The sequence below is a fragment of the Rousettus aegyptiacus genome, unplaced genomic scaffold (assembly GCF_014176215.1).
Source record: "Rousettus aegyptiacus isolate mRouAeg1 unplaced genomic scaffold, mRouAeg1.p scaffold_m13_p_3, whole genome shotgun sequence".
Classification (NCBI taxonomy): domain Eukaryota; kingdom Metazoa; phylum Chordata; class Mammalia; order Chiroptera; family Pteropodidae; genus Rousettus; species Rousettus aegyptiacus.
Genome location: NW_023416306.1, coordinates 34,266,038 through 34,283,762, shown reverse-complemented (window position 1 = coordinate 34,283,762; position 17,725 = coordinate 34,266,038). Strand labels below are relative to the sequence as shown.

General features: G+C 39.3%; 1 protein-coding gene across 1 annotated transcript in view; it reads right to left on the bottom strand.

Moving 5' to 3' along the window:
* SLC28A3 (solute carrier family 28 member 3) overlaps window positions 1-15,691 on the bottom strand; it is a 48,099-nt gene extending 32,408 nt beyond the window's left edge. The window contains exon 1 of the mRNA XM_016130510.2: window positions 15,564-15,691. Within this exon, the coding sequence (XP_015985996.1) occupies window positions 15,564-15,623 (60 nt within the window). The 5' untranslated portion in view covers window positions 15,624-15,691. The remainder of the gene's footprint in view (window positions 1-15,563) is intronic.
* Between the last annotated feature and the right edge of the window lie 2,034 nt (window positions 15,692-17,725).

Here is a 17,725-nt window from a genome sequence, read left to right as displayed (position 1 = left end):
TGATACTCCTTTTTACAGACCAGGAAACCAAGGCAAAAATAAGTAAATCACTTGACTTGGGTTGCACAACCAGAAATAGCTGAGATGGGATCTTAACCCAGACATTCCAACCTCAGGCCTTATCATACCCGTAGAGCTTGGCCCTTGGGCCAAGACCTTTTGGCCTTGGGAATATCTGAAAACATAGTATAGTCCACCTACAAATTCCCTTTCAATTAAGAAAGCTCGATTTGAGCTCTAGACATAAAGGACAAGAGTAGAAATGATAGAGGTGGTAAAAGACTCCAGAAATGCTTGTGGCCACTTTTACGCTATATCTAGGCTCTGGAGGTCATTTCTCAAGCCAGAATTTTTCAAGTCCCACCTAATAGATTGCTTTTAAGTAGACTATCCTTTAAATAACACGAGTAAGCAATTTTGCATTTGTGGACATGTCATGTCTTCATGATTAGATTGACATTTTTCTCCCAACCCTGTCTGTGCCGTTCACTTGGTCTCTCCCTCCTTCTGTGGCCCTGATTTCATGTGACTTCTATTTCTCAGTTTTTTTGTGGCCAAGTTTTCTCTGCGGCAGTCTCAGCATCAATGTGACAAGAGAGCTCTTCTTCTGCCTTCTCTATAGAAAGTGTTCTGGCCCCACTTGCTCTGACTGTATGACCGGCCTTCCTGAGGGGACACAGCTATACTTGAGGCTTGAGGCAAGAATGGAAACCTTCACCCCAAGGAAGCTTTCATTCTGATCTTTGGTAGGACATAGATCACGTGGGTTTATGAAAGATGGGAATGACCCAGCAGGCAAATATAATGTGGGCACGGACCCTGAGGAGTTTCTAGGATCTTTAACTGGTCCTAGTGCTTAACACTTCAGAGTGAGTTCTATGGAGTGTTTGATAATATACCTTGGCTGGAAGGCTTTATACCACTAGAACAGATTTAGATTGGTAGCCAAAGTTGCTTATTTTACTGTCTATCTATCTATCTATCTATCTATCTATCTATCTATCATCTATCTATCTATCTATCTATCTATCTATCTATCTATCTATCTATCAATTCTACATGCTTATACACATTTAAAGCAATCTTCTTAGAAGCAGGCAGTATAGTGCATTCTGAGGAGTGAAACTTTAAATATTACCGTGATGACAAAGTCCCAATACCTGTGACAAAAATGGGAATATAATGTCAGTGGGACTTGGGACTGTATAAATCTATGTATTTCACGCTATGGCCTCTTAAACTAAGAAGCCAAATACTTTGTCCCATGTTCTCTGCTGAATACCATGTGCCCAGGCATAGAAGTAATTGGTAACTGTTTTTGAACAAACAAAAAAGATATTCTTAGCGCTGTTGAGCTGATTATAGTAGAAGGTGAAACTGTCTCTACAACTGAGTAGAGACCAAATGGTTACAGGACTGCTTTCTCTATTTCTCTGAGGTTTTCTTATGTTCTAAACCTTAGGCGTCTAAACAAAGGTATTAGAAATACACCTCTAATTTCTGTTGCTTTTCTGAGCTTCTTAACGTGATCTAACCTTCCTGTATCCATTTCTCTGAACATGGAATGAGATTAGACTAGAGCAACTTCCTCCAGTAGTAACTAAAATTCCAAAATGCAGTCTAAAGAGATTGTAGTCTCAACATAAACCTTAGGATGGCTGCTTTTTGGAATATTGATAAATTATATTATCTATATTAATTCGTGCTGCATTGTGATAAAAAGGTTCGGTTCCATAGTCATGCCTGGATTCAAATCTGGCCTTAATTTTGAGGCCTCATACCTTGTTATATGGGAATGTTATATGGGATTGTGCTATTACCGGCCCCCTGGGACTGTGTGGTTGTTCCAGTGCCACACATAATAAGAGCTTATTGATCTTCATTTTAATTTTATGGTTTAGTTTGCTACTTGCTTGCTTGCTCTGGGGCATTTACAGTCACTTTTTTCTCCATGTAAAATTTGGCTTATAAAAGTCAACATCTGTTTTATAAGTTTGATCTTTTCAAATTGTTTGAAGTTATTCCTCCCCTCCTTTTTATTTTTTTTACTTTCGAAATCTATAAATGTCAAATATTTTAAGGCCATTTTTCTATATTGTTTGGGCCTTGCATTGAAGGACTGCATTTTCATTGGCAGTGTTTCAGAAGCCTTCGCTATTTACCTGCTGCTCCTGAGTAACCTTGTGCCTCAAGTCTTGGGTTTATGCAATGCTTACCGTTAGTTAATGGGCACTGGCTAGATGGTTCCTCCCTGAGATGTTCTTGTTTTTCTTGGCAGCCTGTGTGGGTTTGTAGACTGGGAAAGGAGCAGCAACACTGCTGTGGAAGGAAACCACCTGGTAACCTGGGCTCATTGTCGCATTTCCCTGGCACCTTTGAAGGCCCTGAAGGGAGCTTTGAATTGGGTGTAACATTCTCCCCTTGTGATCTTCGTGAGGCAGGGCAAAGAGAACCATAAGTGTAGGAATGTAAGGGAAAGAGCAAAGAGGCAGAGTTCTGTCCCTGAAGGAGTAAAACAAAAGGCTTACAATCATCAGATTAAAAAAAAAATAAATTTAAGCATGTGAGTACTCCTAAAACATGGTTTCTATGAGCCTTCTTGAAGAAACTACTAGGGGAAGAACGTCAGCCAAACAAATAGTAGATGGAGAAATTATGGTAACAGGAGTGATGATATGTTTTGAATTTATTTAATGAATTGAAATCTCTCACACATCTCCAGGGATTCTGACTCCAGAACATTGTACCCCTGACAATGCAGAAAAGATGGTCAGAACACTACTTAAAGGAGAAGGAAAAGAAAAGGTAGAAGGTAGAATCCGTAGGGCAATATCTTCACCTGTTAATTTCTGGGAGCTGAAAGAGATCATAAATAGCCATGTTTACAATAGAAGGGTAAACACTAATATATATATATATATATATATATATATATATATATATATATATATATATATATATCAAGGTGGGAGAGAAAAAAAGAAATTAGAAAAGGTGTAAAACATACTGATTTTGTATTACTCATAGTCTTAAGCTGTTTATAAAAGGAACCATTGAAACAAACAAACGAAAAATACAAGTCTTCAGAATAAACCAAACAAAAATAAAGAACATGCAAACCATACAGAAAAGATTTTTTAACGCACAATGTAAAATATGTCGAGAGGAGATAAGAATAAACGAACACGCCTCACAAATCAATCAGTGGGTTTGACTGAGTCAGACAACAAACACAACACAACCACATTCTGAATATGACTCAGAGAAGGGAAATCATGCAGGGTTATGATCTTTATTGACCAAGACTGAATACAGGACCAAAAAAGCAATTAACATGTCTGAAAAGAAGTAATGGTCAGAATATGATCTCATACTCTGAGAAGCAGTTATCTCTGTATGAATGGCAGAGATAACATAGAGATTAACATAAAGAAAACATGGGGAGAAATATATAGAAAAACATATAGAAGGAGTATGAGAGAGCCTTTAATTCAGTCTACGACAGATCAAGTGGGCAAAGGTGAGGATAATGAAGACCAAAAAAACAGTTAATAATATAAATATAATTAACATCTATTAAACTCTATAACCTAAATAGAAAATATATTGTGGCCAAGACTGCTAGTTGTCCTCAATATCTATACTTCTCTATTTCCTTTAAAAAAGAACTCTTGAATTTTAGCAGAGCCTAAGATTTCCTAGAATAGAGGTACCTTTCCTAATCTCCCTGTGGCTACAATTAAGTTCTACCAGTGGAGCTGAAGCTGTGTGCGACTTCCGGGAGCGTCCTAAAGCAAGACAGGTGGTGGGGCCTCGTGAGCTCTTTCAGGATGTTTTAAAACACGTAAAATTAAATATATAGCATTAAAAAGAAATCAATTCTATCACAATATGGTTATTAAAATATTAAATGTGTGATAGAATAGTGTATATGCATCTTCATTAACACATTAAAAAACAAGGAAAAAAACCCAACAAGGTTCAGTTAGAGATTCTGATAACTGCCTTGATTTCAATGCCATGGATACAAATTATATTTTGAGAAATTTGCAACAGATATGAATTCTTTTTACCGCTTGTATGTTTCAACTCCCCATAGTGAGGGTACTTTTGCATTGTTCACATTCATTTCAAACTAGGCATTCCATCTCCTCTTGGTCTGTGGAAAGGAATGAAATGTGTTCCTTTCCCCCTCAGGTCCCTGCGGAAGGCTTCCTGCCTTTCCCCTACTCAAATGTATCTCTTAGTTATGAAGCTACTATAAATGGAGACATCTGAGAGAATATGAATCTATTTTTTGATTTGTAATTGGATATCTTGGTTTCGCTTCTGGGGGAAATCAAATAATACCTAAAAATAAAGACCTTAGCATCTTGAAATAAACAGCAAATGAGTGATGTTTAAACATTCTTCTCAATTGTTTCCGAGTCATATAATTTTTCTAAAAGTGGTCCTTTTTTTCCCATCAGCATTCATCAGAGTTCTGGGTTATATTTAGAAGATGAAATGCAAATTAACTTCCAATGTAATTCTGGGGCCAGGCAAGATAGGCTTAAGTAAACGGGACACTAGCGGTTGCTGCACGGAATGTCCACTTGGTGGCACCACTCCACCAAAGCTATGAGATACGCTACCATGAAGGCCAATGCTGGGCCCCATTTCTGATTGTGGCAGTTATGTTGGTTTTGGAAGCAGGAACCTGACTAAAAAGTTCAAACAAGTACCAAAAGGTCAAAAACATGTATAAAATGTCTGTAACATGTGTAAAGAAATTGATGGGTGGGTAGGGGGTAGCATAAACGAATAAATATATACGAAAGCAAGTATAGTAAAATATTAATTGTAGAATGGAGGTAGTGAGTATATAGGTGTTCGCTATGAAATTTTTTCATCTTTTTTTATGTTTGAAAATTTTCACAATAAAATGTTGAAACAAATAATGTTGATAATTGATTATAAAAATTGAATAAAAGAAAAAGAATGTTAGTCCATAATGATACTCAAGAAGAGAGAGCAAGATGAAAAAAAGAAAATATTTCCAGAAGAATGAGAGGTAAAGAATATTGAAGAAATGAAAATCACTATTTTGCAGTTCACAAAGTAATAATTGATTCAGAAAAGGATCATCAATGGATGCTAAAACCATTGGGTGAAGTGCATTGGGGAACTGGATATTCACAGAGCCTCAAAGTATCATTCCCCAGATTACTTACTAATTAGAAAGAAAGAAGTGTCCCCTTATTACAAAGCAGTCTGCTCATCACCACCCTAACCCAGTCATTACCAACAGTGGAGTTAAATTTCTCCAAGTGCACTTATATATATTTCTTTTTTACATGTAGAGTTTTAAAAGTCATGTAAAAGTAGAATTGTACACTCTAAGACATCACTGACCTTCTCCTTCTGGGTTGCCTTCCAATCTTTTAGTAGCTTTGGATATTTATGTTGATAATTTGTATTAGATAATGTGTGATTATTTAAGCCTGGTTCTAATTTCCTGTTATTGTTCCTTGCCTTTTATTGCCTTACTCTGATTAATTCGAATAGAGAAAGATGCTCCCATATGAAGTTTTACTATGCATTGAAGAGGGAGAAGACCAGAGAAGTTTCAAGACACCCATGGAGAAGCTAATCCCATCCCAAGAAAATAACATGGCAATGCCCAGAATCCTTACTCTGGGCCAGGTACAGGAACAGTATACTCAGTGCTTCCCCATGAACGACTTTACTCAACCTCTCCTTCCTTCGATTCTCTCTAATATCTGTACCTTTATCAAATTTTTATTGTCCTGAAGCCAAGAATTCATAGATAAGCATTCTTTCTCCTCTCATTAAAAAACAATTTTTATCTCTACTTGCTATGGTCTGAATGTTTGCATCCCTCCAAAATTCATTTTGTTGAAATTCTAACCCCCGAAGATGATGGTTTTAGATGGTTCAGCTTTGGGAGTTGCTTAAGTCATGAGGGTGGAAATCTCATGAATAGGATTAGTGCCTTTACAAAGGAGATGCTACAGAGTCCGCTAGCCCCTTCCACCATGTAAAGACACAGTGAGAAGGCACTGGCTATAAACTAGAAAGAGGGCCCTCATGAGAATGCAACTGTGCTGGCACCTTGATTTTGGGCTTCCAGCCTCCTAAACTATGAGAAGTAAATTTCTGTTGTTTATAAGCTACTGAGTCTGTGATATTTTGTTGCAGCAGCCCTAATGGACTGGGACACTGATTCCATATCTTGCCTCATATTCACCCTTCAACCCATTGCAATACGGCTTCCATTCCTACCATGCTATGGAAATCACCCTTGCCAAAGTTATATCGATGACTTCCATTTCCCTAAATCCTTTTTACATTTTATTGGTGGACCACTCCCTCCTTAAAATACTCTTGTCCCTGAATTCTGAGATATTACATTTTGCTAGTTTCCTCCTACTACCCACACTTCTCCATTTCCTATACCATATCAGCCTTTTCATTCAACCCTTAATGTTATGTGCAGTTCTTTGGGGCTCTGACCGAGGCATTCTTATTTATTCCTGTAACATATTCACTGTGCGCCTACTATGGACTAGACACTGTGCTGGTTGCTGGGTATTGCATATATGATTCTTGTTCTTAGAGAGTTTAGAAGAAAGCTGTCAACCATAAATTATACAATTGATTAATTATAGTCATTTTAAAAACTATGAAAAAGTCCAAGATACTACTTCTCCTACGGGTTAATTAAAATAAACTTGGCTGTGTCTGAAATTCCAAGGGTGGGGTAGGGAGTGTGAGAGGGGAACTTGAAATGCTCTTTCCAGCAAAACATTTTCCTACAATTGAGAAGAAGAAAAAAAAAGAAACAAGGACATAATCCCCTCGAAACTATCACCTATGGATTAAAACTAAGATTCTTTTTAATCTTATTTCCTTCTCAGGTTTGTTTTTAGTAAACATATCTCCAGTAGCCGGAAGGGATCAAAATTTTGCCATCCTCAGAATGATTCATTCAGTACGTGGCTTTTAGCTTCAGTATTTATGCCTGGCTGTCACTCACCCTCCCCCCACCCCCAAACCACGCCCTCCCTTCCTACTAGCTGGCTTTTTTCAGAAGCTCTCTTTTGTCCTCTCTCTTCTACTTAATTCTTAAGATGAAATCGAAATCCCTTATCATTTTCAGCTAAAGCCAAGGCCAGGGACAGTACAGTCAGTTCTTGGAACATTACAAATCACCTCTTCCTCCCACCTGTGCCTTCTAAATTCTTCCTCCCCTACTTCTTCCTTCTTTTCTGACCTAAAGACCTTATGTTCTGCAGGGCAATGAGGAAGTAGACATGTGGGTCAACAGGAAGCCGAACGTTTTGTTGGCTTTGTGCACTTGTGTCCATTTCCCGTACTTGCTAGATCCAATATACCACATAACTAGACCTTTGCTCCCTACCTGCTTTATCTGCATGGGTCTGGCCCTCAAATAAACAATTTTTATTTCAAGTCTCCGTGGCTGCACAAGTTAGACCAATGCCAAGTACCCTGTGGTAAATCAGAACTGGCCTCTATTCCTGTGTGCCTTTCTTTACCACTCTTTCTGCTTATACCTCTCATGCCCTTCCATATTCACGGCCTTCACTTCTCCGCATAATGTAATATGGAAAAAATAATTTTCGACATGATAGCTTGGAGAATTATTTGTGCCCTGCTGGGTATTTTCCTTCTACCTAGCACCGAGTGGAAGCTCAATGCATTTTTGTGGAATAAATGAGTGAAAGATTGAAAGCCTGTAAAGGTTCGTTTGGAATATTTGGGAAATAGTCTCCAACCCCCAGTCAAGGTGAGATCACCTTCTTATGTGATGAATAGCACTTTGTGCACTCTGTGTTGGACTAGTTGGCACTGTTAACTAATTTTAACTAAACAGTAGCTCTCTGTTTCCAGCTCCTAGCATAATGCTTGGCACAATGTCAGAGCTCAATAAATTTTTGTTGAATCAATAAATGTCATGCTTTATGTCAAAGGATTTAGCTCTTGGAAGAAAAGCAGCAAACAGATTTGAGTTTGCAAAACCAGGAGAATGGAAGGAACATTAAGAAGTCTTCAAGTGTGTTTCCCTGTTTCTTGACTTAGCCATCTCTAGTCATCTCTGCTTTGCTCCTGAACACCATGGGTGGCTCCCTAATCATGTGACTCATAGGATTTTAATGAGAAAACTCTATCTTTATTTATTTCCAAAGAACATACGATGGGCAAAGATCGTTTCGATGGATTCTAGGGGGCGGATGAGGGCGGGGAGGAGGGCGGGAGGGAGGGAGGGAGGGAGGGAGGGAGGGAGAGGGAGGGGGGGGGGGAGGGGAGGGCGGGGAGGAGAGGGAGAGGAGGGGGGAGGAGGGAGGGACTGGGGAGTGGGGGAGGGGGAGAGAGGGGAAGGGAGCGAGCGCGAAGGAAGTAAGTCCTTCCCAAGGACGAGTGCCGCATGGACGGCGTCATTCCGTCTTTTTTTCTTTTTTTTTCGTTATTCGTTTTTTACTCTTTCCCTCTCTTCCTCCCTCCCTCCCTCTCTCCCTCTTTCTCTCTTTCTTCCTTTCTCTGTCTCTGTCTCTCTGTCTCTCTGTCTCTCTGTCTCTCTCTCTGGAACAACAATTAGATATGCCAAAGCTGAAAGTGGCTTCTGGGTCATATGTGTTAGCCATGTGGGGAGTGGAATTAGACAACTCCAAATCAGATCCTGGCTTAGAGTGAAAAGCTATGCTGTGCTATGTCTGCCTAAATCTCCAGTCTGAAGGCAGAATTCTAACCTTCTGTGGCACGATAGAAACTTGAGGTTCATGCTCACAAAAATCTGTTATAAAAGTCTAAATACTTCCACTTTTGATTTTTTTTCAGTTTGTCAAATAGCAGTTCAACTAGCATCCAAGGCTTGGCTTCTCATCAACATCAACAGGGTCTGAATGAGATGGAACAACAGTACCACCACCCTCATTTAAATTAAGGGTTTATGGAGTGGGAGTTTTATAATCAGTCATGGAAAACAAAAATGACAAAAACAAAACTAGAGCCTGGACACCAGTTTGGTTCAGACCTAATTGAGGTAAGAACATTTTTCTGAAAACCTCTGGAGCCTAATCTCTGAAGGTTGGGGACATGATTGTGGGACACATTCCCTTATGGCCCAATTGAAACTGGTGTGCCCATGGCTGATCAGGGGCTTCCAGTCATTACTTACATAACATTTGCATGACAGTCTGTGTAGGACCAGAGATGAATAACAAACCAGGCCTTACTCCATGCAATCAACATGCAGAGCCTCAAATGAAGCCTATAAGATCAAGAGGGAATCTTTTTTTGGATATTCATAGCAGAAAAAAAATAGCAGCTAATCTCCCCTTTTCTTCCTTCCTTTTCCTGTGATCGTTAGATTCCTGGATTCTTCCCCCAGTTTTAATAAAACACAACAGTGATGCCTGTAAGCCTCATAACCTTAATCTTTGCTCTACTCACAACTGATCATCAATTTATCCCAGCCTAAGTTACTTTCACTACCCTGAAACCAGAGATGTGGCCTATACTATTTATCACTTTCCATACACATACTCCCTCGTGACATGTCTGACTTTGCTATTTAAATCTAGGGTTGCTGGTGACATTAACAACATGGTGAAGTAAGGACCTCCAAAATTCCTCTCCTTATAAAAACATTAAGAACACTGGGGAACTGTCAAAATTACTTTTTCAGAAATCTGGAAATTAATCAAAGGTTTACAGCAATCCCAAGATTTTTTTTTTTTTTTATGTAAAACAACTGAATCTCAACTGGAATAGCAAGCTTTCTGGTGTTTTAATTCCCTGGTCTTATTGCACTGTCCCCAGACAGCATGATAGCCTTGAAAAACAATTCTGCAACCACAGTGAAAACCGGCCGCCTATCAGCCTATGAAGGGGGCAAAATGGGATTGGCACACTTCCAGAGTTAAATTTCCAAATGACATGCAGTTTCTTCAGAAAAATCTCACAAGGCTTATCTTTATTTGATCTTACTCAGAGCTCACCCACATTATTTCTTTGGGGACAATTGTTAATATAGGCACCTGCCTGAAGTGGTGATAATAGTTGGAGAAAATAACAAGCTAAGCAAAAATTTAAAGAAAAAAGCTGGGAACGAGTTATGTATAAGGAGCTTTGAAAAGCTCTGACATTCCTGGGAATCTAGAAGCCCAGACACCTGCCCAGGGTTGTGTCCACACCTGGGAAAGACCTGAGAGGACCAATGTTCTCATCTTTAGCAGATCTTGAGACTCAGCAGAAGCAAGAAGTGCAGGTGAACGGAAAGTTGTATGCAGGAACATAGAGTACCTCCCTGAGCACTGACGATAAGCTCCTAGCACGTACACAGTGCCCTCAACAAAGGCTGGGAGAGTTATTGGTTCCAGGCCATTAGTACCAATTTTACAGAAATACAAAAGACAGTGAGAGAATACTATGAACAACTGTATGTCAACAAATTAAAATAACCTAGATGAAATTGGAAAATCCCTAGAAACACGCAAATTACCGACACTAACTCAAAAAGAAATAGAAAATCTCAGCCCTATATCAAGTGAGCAGATTGACTTAGCAATCAAAACTTCCCAACATAGAAAAGTCCACAAAAATTTTTTTAAAAAGATGAAGGTGAAAAAAAAATTTTTAAGAAGGAGAGAAGATAAATCAGTACTTTTAATTTTATGACAAATCTCTACTTTTAATTTTATGACATAAACTTAGTAGTCAGGTCCTTTAGGGCGGGATAATCGGATTTATTTTTTGTATCCTCTAAAACCAAAAAATATGCTCTTTACTTGAATCATCAATACACATGGCAATTAAGTATTTGAAATGTAACTAGTGCAACTAAGAACCTGAATGTTGATTTTTATTTAAATTTTAACTAATTTAAATTTAAAAATGAATAGGAGAGATTCATTTAGTGGAAAACATTTAAGTGTGTTTGAAACTTGGGTGTGAACCCACTTCTTCAATTATATATTTTATGAAATCTAAATACAGATCGAGTATTTGTGATAAAAATTTAGCACTAAAATTGACACATACTCTAAGTGTAAAAACACTGGATTTTAAAGATGGAATGAAACAAAGAATGTAAAGTATCACAATAACTTACATTGATGACATGTTGAAATGATAACATGAGTAAGTAGTTCCTTTTTTTTCCTTTTTTTTTTTTTTAAGGGCATCTTTTCAGAAATGCTTGATGAGAGAAAAACAAAGTCCTTAAATCCATACCTTCTGAGATGTCATGGAAGTGACATGGGTTCTAGTCATCTGGGCTGTTTTCCTTTAGAAATAAGTAAATCTAGGTTTGATCATAAAGATTTGAGGAAAGGGTAGAAAACAAAAATGTTTCAAAAGTATTCTTCAGAAAAGCAAACTACTTTATTGCCATGTGTTTAATTCACTTGTAAGAGGGGGGAAAAAGCACCTAGGTAGCTCCAGCCAAGTTTGTCCTCAGCTTCGATATTTGTAAACCATATAACTGAGAAAGGTTTTGTGTTCGGAACACTTAAAGAACTGTCTTAAATCAATAAGAAAGAGATAAAATCCAGTAAAGAAAATGGACAAGAGACTTGAACGAATATTTCATAAAGGAGGCATCTACTGGCCAATAACATATGAAAATTACAATTAAACCTCAGTGATATAATACTATACATTTCCCAGAATCACTGAAATTAAAAAGCCAAATATTTATTGGCAAGGCTATGGAGTAACAGGAACTCACACTCTGTGGATGGGAGTGTAAATTGATAAAATCATTTAGGAAACCAGTTTGGCCTTATTAGGAAAGTTGAAAATATGTATGTATTCCCAACAGTTTAGCAATCCCATTCCTTAGGTATAAATCCAGAATAAATTCGTTGCGTATGCACCAAAGACATATACAAAAATATTCATAGTTTTGTTGTTTGTAAAAGCTCCCCAAAGCTCCAAACTTAACAACACAAATGTCCAACAGTAAATAGATAAATTATATAATATTTATGAAGACTACCATATGTCAATGAAGTTGGATGAACTCTAGTTACATACAACACCCCAGCTGAATTTTAGAATATAAAGCTGAAGCAAGGAAGCCAGTTACAAAATGATTTATCTTGTCTAATTCCATACAAACATTTTACAGGAAGCAAAGAGTTCTTCTTGTATGTTTTTTACTTACATAAAGCTCAAAAACAGGAGAAAATGGTGCTTGGGAGGTCATCATTAGACGTAAAAAGCCAAGCAGGGAAGTCATTACCATAAAGTTGGGATAGTTGCTACTCAGGCAGGGAGGGCAGGGAGGCAGTTGTGACAGAGGCTGAGGCTTCCCAGCTGAGGGACAGCAATATCCTGTTTCTTAACCTGGGTGGCACTTTACGATAAGTCGTATATTTGATGCTCTGTGTTTTTCTGCATGTTATGTTTCACAATGAAAAACATTTTTTTAAAAATAGAAAGCCCCCTGCTACAACCTCCTTCTTGCCTCCCTGGGTCTCTCTCTCTTCCCCCCTGCCCTCTCAGCCAAAGGAACATCCCTTCCACCCTCATTTTCTCTTATCTCTTATCTCTTATCTCCCACTCATAACACGAACTGCCCTTCCCCCTACCCCTCAGAGCCACCAGTAACCTTCTAGCTGGCAAGTCATATGAACTTGTCTCATTCCATGGGCCCCTCGGTCCCATGGAGCAATCTTTGTTGTTGACCTTGTAGCTCTCTTTTCCCTCAGCTTTCCCTGCCCCTTCTGTCTCCTGCTTCTTCTCCTCTTTCCCTCCCTGTGGCCGCCCTGCTTCCTCCTCTGACTTTTCTAATTTTCCCACTCCTTCAACACTGGTGCTTCCCAGCTTTCCCTCCATGTGCTCTCATCCAGACCTGTGGCCCATCTCTGTGCTAATGGTCCCCAGATGGATGATGTTTCCTTTTAGGCTCCAGGTGCAGGTATGCATAAGCTTTCTGCTTCATCTCCATCTTTATCTAGATGTTCAGAAGCACCTGAATTTCAACCAACAGGCCTCAAAACGAAATCACTCTCTTTCTTGTTCCAACCCTATTCCTGGATTTCCTGTCTAAATAAAGGTAGTCACTAGAAGTTGACATCTCGAGCTAGAAATGTTGACTCGTCACTCTCCTTAACCTGCCCCAGCAACCCAGCTACTATTATTACATGTTTGCTCTGTGTGCCAGGCCTTTGCTATAGTCTGAATGTTTTTGTCCCCCACACATTCATTTGTCGAAAATCTAACGCCCAATGCGATGGCATTAGGAGGTGGACACTTTGGGGGGTGATCACGTCATGAGGGCAGAACCCTCACGAATGGAATTCCCGCCCTTGTTAAAGAGGCCCCAGAGAGCTCCCTTATACAGCTTCTGCCACGCGAGCACACAGCAAAAAGACCACTCCAAGGAAGTGGGGCCTCACCAGACCCGGAACCTGCCGGTGCCTTCGTCTTGGACCTCAGGACTGTGAGAAATAAATTTCTATTTGTAAATTTCTGTTTTTTCTAGTCTGTGATATTTTGTTATACAACCCGAATGGTCTAAGACGGAATTGTTTATACATACACATATACATGTATATGTACATACATACATACAATCATACATACATACAGAGAGCGAGAGCGCGGGAGTGGGAGAGAGCGTGAGAGAGTGGGAGGTGCTAACCTCCAGCATTGCTTTTTTTATATCACATTATATTATACTTACAATTGCTTATTTGTTTTTGCCTGCCCTGTTCCCTGAGGACAAGAACAGTGTATTATTCCTCCTTGAATCTGACTTTCTCTCTAGTGGAGACTGTATCTAGAGGGCAGTTAATGGTTTTGCTGAGTAAATACATATCTCTGGAAATTCTTGTTGAAAAGCAAGCACTGGAAGCAATAATCTGGTCACGCTGAGTGGTGCTGGTGTGTGGTACTATGCCGAGTCTGAGACCCTCTATGCTGCACCCTGAGGCCCGGAGATACTCTATTTTGTTAGAACAGAGGGATAGAAAATAGCACCAAGGTTGGTAGGCTGAGCAGCCAGTTGCTAGGGACATGGACCTTTCTCCTTTGCAGATACCTTTGTCTTGCTGTCATATTCAATTTGACTCTATTCCATTCCATCCCTTTTATTATCTTGGACTGTGATAGCTCTTCTGCTTTATGCTTTTGTTTTATTTAAGCTTTATGGAAAGGACCAGGATACTCTAAGCTAAAATATGCCACTTTGGTATAAATCTTTTTTTGAGTTGAAGGCAATTGAGAAGAAGTGGACTCAGAAAGTGCTCTCTGCTCTTCCTCTATCTGCCCCAAGATAGGGTATAAATTTCCTTTGTGCTGGAGGCCTCCTCCCACACCAGGAAGTCTTGGACAACACTTACCACTGGAAACAGAGAGGACACAAAGGTAAGACTGCATGAACAAACCTTACTAACAGACCTCATTTTCCATATACTTCCCAGTCACTTTCCCACAATTTATTGGCCATAGAAGCCCAGACCCTCTTTACTTTGTCCAGTTACTTCTCCACAATTAATTGTTCTTTTTAAAAATGGTATGTAAACCCCTGAGTCTTACTGCTTCTCTGGGGTTTTTGCTTTTTTTTTCTATAAAGCCCAGTGCAGGTAAAATTTAAAATATTACTAAATTCGTATACTTTTTTTTTTCTGTTAATCTGTCATTTGTCACTTTAATTCACAGACCTCAGGCACTGAGTCTAAGAGGGTAGAGGAAAATTTTTTTCTTCCCCCTACCTGGATAACCTAGGGGATAAGTATCACTGTGACTATTGTGTGTAGACAACTGAACTGAGGCTCAGGGAAGTTATACTGTGTGTTGAAGAGCCGGGACAAATGTCAAAGCCCCTTTACCTTCCTTGTTCTTTTCTTTGCTAGTGCCTAAAAGTTCATTCAGTGACCCTGAATCCCAGGGAGTTGCTGGCATCTGTTCATGTAGTTTCTCATGTCTAATGAATGTCAGCTCTGGAAATAAAGCACATCTAGGAACAGCCCTGAAAAATTCCCAGCCAGACCCAGTCAGAACAACTTGGTGTTTCCCAGTGATGCAACTCCTTCTGGAGCTTTGCGGCACCCAAAGCAGCATTAATCACTCCGTGAGTTTTGGTTGATGACATGAGACTGGTTTGCATAACCCGCTGCACTGGTGCAAGCACCCAGGCTACCATCTAACAAGGGCTCTGGGACCTAGTTAAAGAAAAAGAAGTCCTTAGGTATGAACTACGTCCAGGATCTGAATTCCCTCTATTCTTTCTTTCTCACCCAGTCTGCAAGTAAAAACTGTATCCTTGCCTTGGAGCAGTGAGACAAAAGCAGAAGATAGTCTAGTTTCTGAGTGACAGGGCAAGTCAGAGGCCAAAACAGGTTTGGTTAAAAGAGACTTTTCAGGTTTGTCAACCCAAGAAGAGCTCAAGAAGAAAGAACAAGAGATTTAAAGAGTGTCATTAAAAATCTTATTGGGTTCCAATAACACGACTGCTTTAGTTAAGAAGCTTGCCAAGGAGGCCAGGAAAGGGTATAATTTCCGTCTTAAACATAGATGAAACTTCTGCTCACCTGGAAGCCAGTGTTTCTGTAGCCCTCAGCTCCAGTGGCGGTCACACTCTTCAGCTCCATGACCTCTTTGCTGCTTATGGAATTGGCTGGACTCTGAGTTCCTTTCAGATGTCTTGTCTGGAGCTCCCCTGTACCCGTGAAAAAGGAGCACAGCTTCTGCTGATGTCAGAATGCCACCTGCTGTTGTGGGAACCTTGGCACTGCTTCAGTTTGGATATTTCAAGAGGGGTGGGGTGGAGGCTTTCAATTCAGGTCCGCCTACTTCATTAATCCTTCCCATTTCTCCATGATTGCCAGCCCATGCTTGCTCAGGGGAGAAAACTCGTATACTGCACAAAACAGAAAGGACAATTTCTTTACAGCCATGAAGGAAATAATCTATTCCCCACGGGTGATGTTGGGGACTAGGAGTGCTGGACGTGGCAGGGAACGTTAGGCCTGGCTGTAACCAAGTGACCACTGTGCTGTACCGGGTACATGCTTGGTACTTATGGTGGTGGCCTTGGTTTATTTTCAGAACAAGGGAAAACTGAGCTGTGGGAAAGTTAACAATTTGCTCAGGGTCATTTGGCTAATAAAGGCACAATGAACAGTCAAATTCAGTCCTAGTGGATTCCGAAGTCTTTTCACTCCATCCCTATTGTCAGACAGGGTTGCTTTTAAAAAATCCAACTCCTAGAAATGCAAATATGTGGCAGATATGAAAGGAGATCAACAGCTCACTTAATAAAAACATTCATTGCTTTATGAAATTATTAGGTGTAGGAGTCTTCCAAAATATCAATTTCCCCTAGTACATTTAGAATAACTTATTATGTATCTATTGATTATGATAATTGTGTAGCCTATGTGGAAATGTGAAAAATGCATGCTTACGATAAGTGAAAAACTAGAATTAATAAAGTGAAAACGGCATACAGTGTACAAAAGAAGGAAAGAAGTTATCGAATATTGCTAGGGGTTATTTCTAGATTGTGGTTTTATGGGTGGTTATTTTTTTCTCCTTTTTACATTGCTGAGTTTTCGATAAAGAACACTACACGATTATTATCATATGATAGCCTACACACACAGACACACACACACACAGACACACACACACAATGGTTAAGAGCTTGTTGGAACCACTGCCTGGCCTCAAGTTCTGGCTCTATCACTTACTGTAGCAAACTACAGCTCAAGAGCTAAGACCAGCCTGCTAACTTTTTTATACAACGTGAGAATTAAGAACGGTTTTTAGATTTTTCAATGGTTGAAAAAAAATCAAAAGGATGAATAGTTTATAACACACGCAAACTATGTGAAATCCAAGTTTTAGTGCCAATAAATCAAATTCATTGGAACACAAACACACCCATTCATTTATTGTCTTTGATCATTATCACTACGCAAAGGCAGAGATTGTATGGTATCAAAGGTTAAAATGGTCCTTTACAGAAATTCTGTGCTGATCCCTGACTTAACTAGCCCTGTGATTTTGGACAAGTTACTGTGTTCTTTGGGCTTCTGATTCTTCATCTACAAAATGGGAATAATAATACCCATTTTACATTATTATCGAGATGACAAAATGTGTTAATATACTTACAAACACATGGAATAATGTCTGGAATATAGTAAATTTGTTGTCATAAAACTTATCTTTAAATGTTAAGAGAAAAAGCACAATGATCTCTAAACAGTGATTTGCCTGTGTTTTAGGTACATCTTTCTACCTGAAGCCAGGTACGTCTAGGGTCTAGCAAGTGTTATGTTGCATTTGCACAGGAAAGCATAGCAGCTCCCCACTGGACTGGGGGCCAGGTCAGTCTCTCCCCAAATCCCCACCATATTACATATTATCGTTGTGGGAAAGATGACCCCTACTTCTCACTTACTTTGTGTTCCTGGACCCCTATTCCAAATCCTTCCCATTTATCAACACCATCCATGCTTCCTTTATGCTTTAGCTCTTTATTGATTTTTTTAAATTGATTTTCTGATGAATGGAGACTTGGGGATTTTTATCAGCTCTTTCACCATAATTGCAATATGGCACAATAAGCAGTTACCATGTTACTAAACGCAAAAAGTCTGACAAAAAATGATCAAGAGAGGTTCAGAAAAATAGAAGGCAGATAATGTGGGAAACTTACACGGTAAAGTGTTGGAACAAACAAGTC